The sequence below is a fragment of the Hippocampus comes genome, unplaced genomic scaffold (assembly GCF_001891065.2).
Source record: "Hippocampus comes isolate QL1 unplaced genomic scaffold, H_comes_QL1_v1.1 scaffold212, whole genome shotgun sequence".
NCBI classification, from domain to species: domain Eukaryota; kingdom Metazoa; phylum Chordata; class Actinopteri; order Syngnathiformes; family Syngnathidae; genus Hippocampus; species Hippocampus comes.
Window position 1 is genome coordinate 391,776 of NW_017806011.1, and position 2,539 is coordinate 394,314.

At 45.7% G+C, this 2,539-nt stretch overlaps 1 protein-coding gene across 1 annotated transcript in view; it reads left to right on the top strand.

Moving 5' to 3' along the window:
- The window catches only part of LOC109529256 (mitogen-activated protein kinase kinase kinase 7-like), a 53,634-nt gene extending 51,470 nt beyond the window's left edge, over nucleotides 1–2,164 (top strand). Inside the window, exon 14 of the mRNA XM_019892548.1 lies at nucleotides 1,725–2,164. Coding sequence (XP_019748107.1) covers nucleotides 1,725–1,896 — 172 coding nt within the window. The 3' untranslated portion in view covers nucleotides 1,897–2,164. The remainder of the gene's footprint in view (nucleotides 1–1,724) is intronic.
- The last annotated feature ends 375 nt before the right edge of the window (nucleotides 2,165–2,539 follow it).

Below are 2,539 nucleotides of genomic sequence, written 5' to 3' on the forward strand. Positions count from 1 at the left end.
ATATAATTTTTTTTTCCTCATAAAAAGTTAGAGATATTTGGCTTTCAGGTGAAATCTATGGTTAAAGTAAAAAGTTTACGTTACAGTGATATGTTAGCAGCACATTTACGTAGAAGGATGCCTTGGTAATTTCCTCATCTCAAACAATTCATTGAAACAAAAGGTAAGAACAATGGTGGGTACACCACAAAAAAAAAAAAAAAAAAAAAAGAACATCTCAATAACTCGTTGTGTGCCCTCAGCATCAATGACAACTTGACAACGACGTCTCATGCTGTTCACAAGTCGACTTATTGTCTGCTGAGTCATGGCATCCCACTCTTCTTGAAGGGCAGCCCTCAGGTCACTCGTCGTGTGCCCTCAGCATCAATGACAACTTGACAACGACGTCTCATGCTGTTCACAAGTCGACTTATTTTCTGCTGAGTCATGGCATCCCACTCTTCTTGAAGGGCAGCACTCAGGTCATTGAGGTTGTGGGGTGCTGATCTCACCGGTTTTCAAGAGGATTGAGGTCTGGAGAAAGTGCAGGCCATCCCATTTGAGGTACACCAGTCTCCCAACAGGCATATTCCCCTGATGTGACCTCGATGAGCTGGAGTATTGTCGTCCATGAAGATGAAATGAGGCCCGTGTTGTTCATGCAGGGGCACATTCACTGAATTAATAAATAATGTTATTCAGGTGGTATGGGCTTGTCACTGTTCCATTCACAAAGTGTAGGGCAATTCTGTCCCGACTGGACACACCTGCCCACACTGCAACACCGCCACCACCCAAAGCTCATCTGGCGACAACAGTGGATTATGCATAGCACTTTCGTTGCTATCTCCAACATCGTTGGCGGCCATCATTTCTGCTCAACGTGAAGCGATTTTCATCAGAAAAGGCACTGAGGCCCACTGGACCCTCATCAGGCGTAAATGCTCTCTGACGATGACACCTGTGGCCATTGGTGTGGTCAGGTAGCCATGCAGGTCGTCTAGCGTGAAGACCGCGCCGATGTAAACGGTTTCGGATGGTCTGACGTGACACTTGGGTGCCTCTCGCCTCCCTTAAACGTGCCTGGAGTTGAGTGGCATTCATCATCCGGGCATCTCTCAGGGCAGATTGATGCGGTCATCGGCATGGGATGTCCACTTCGACATCTTTCTGTGACTCTTCCGGTTTCTCTGTATTTCTGTTCCAACCTGCTGATGACACTCTGTGACATGCTAAGCTCACTGGCCACTTTGAGAATGTCCTGTTTGAATCATCACAATGGCAAGGTACTCTTGATCCATTGTTGAGTGTCGCCTTTGTCTCATGATGTCAACATGTGAGCAGCATGATGAGGACCACTGTTTAAAACACCACCACTAATTGAGTCAATTCAAGGGTCAAACCAAGCATTTATCTAATGCCCATCCACTTTTGCGCGGCAGTGGAACAACCCACTCTACGCTTCCTCATCAAAGCTGTAAGAGTTCAGCCATAAATGAGAAGGAAGTCGTGTCAGTTACCGTGATCAGAAGCTGATTCTGAACAAAAGATGAAGGCGTGCAAGCACATATTTAGTCAGTGAACCCTAACCTTAACACACAGCAGTACATATTTCAACACTTTTTTGGGGGGAATTTTAGGGTAAGTAATAATGTTTGATTGCATCTGGTCCTGAAGATTTTTTGAAAATGAGTTGAAACATGAAGTCCAAGTAACAAGACACTGTATTGCTTTCTATCTAGGCAGGAGTTGTTTTCAGAGTTGGAGGAGGGCCAGAGAGAGCACCAGACCTCATCTCGAGTCATGCAGGAGCACAGCAAGCTGCTGGAGGACAACAGCAGCCTTTCTGCCTACTGTCAGGGCCTCAGAAATCAACTGAGTGTGATAAAGAGCCAGGACCAACAACAGAGCTAAAGCCACACAGCACGGATGTACCAGACCCATTGTGAATTCATTCTCTGGTCTCGTGTGGAATTACTCCATGAACTGGCCCTGAGAAAAACAGGCATGCCTATCATCACTGATAGTGTCTTAGTTTTCACATCTGACCGTGGGATCGATTCCCGCGCAATAACCGTGTAATAGTGAGTGTGAATGATTGACTGGCAATCACTTCAGAATGTCAGCTGGGACCGGCGCCAGCTCCCTGAAACGTTGAACAGGATAAGCAGTAGCAAGTGAATCGATGGATCGACGTGCCATCTCTTTGGAAGTGTTCAAACTAAAATGAAGACACCTCAAGAGGAAACAAATAAATCCGATATTTGACCTCACCCAAAACCTGACACTGGTTGGGGTCCACGAACCATTTCACTCTTCAAGTTCTCTCAGTCCGTATTTTTTCACCCACATCAGAATGTAGCTACTTGCGGTGCGACACTGGCTATATGTCACATAGTTCCTGGCATGATACAGTTATGGTTGTGGACATACACTCTTGTATGTATTACTTGTAACCCCAGTAATATACAAGCCCCGAAGTTGACGTTTGTCGGAATGAACAGAGATGCAGCTCATGGTGAAAAGTGGCCGTCTCTAATTTGATAGAGGTTAAATA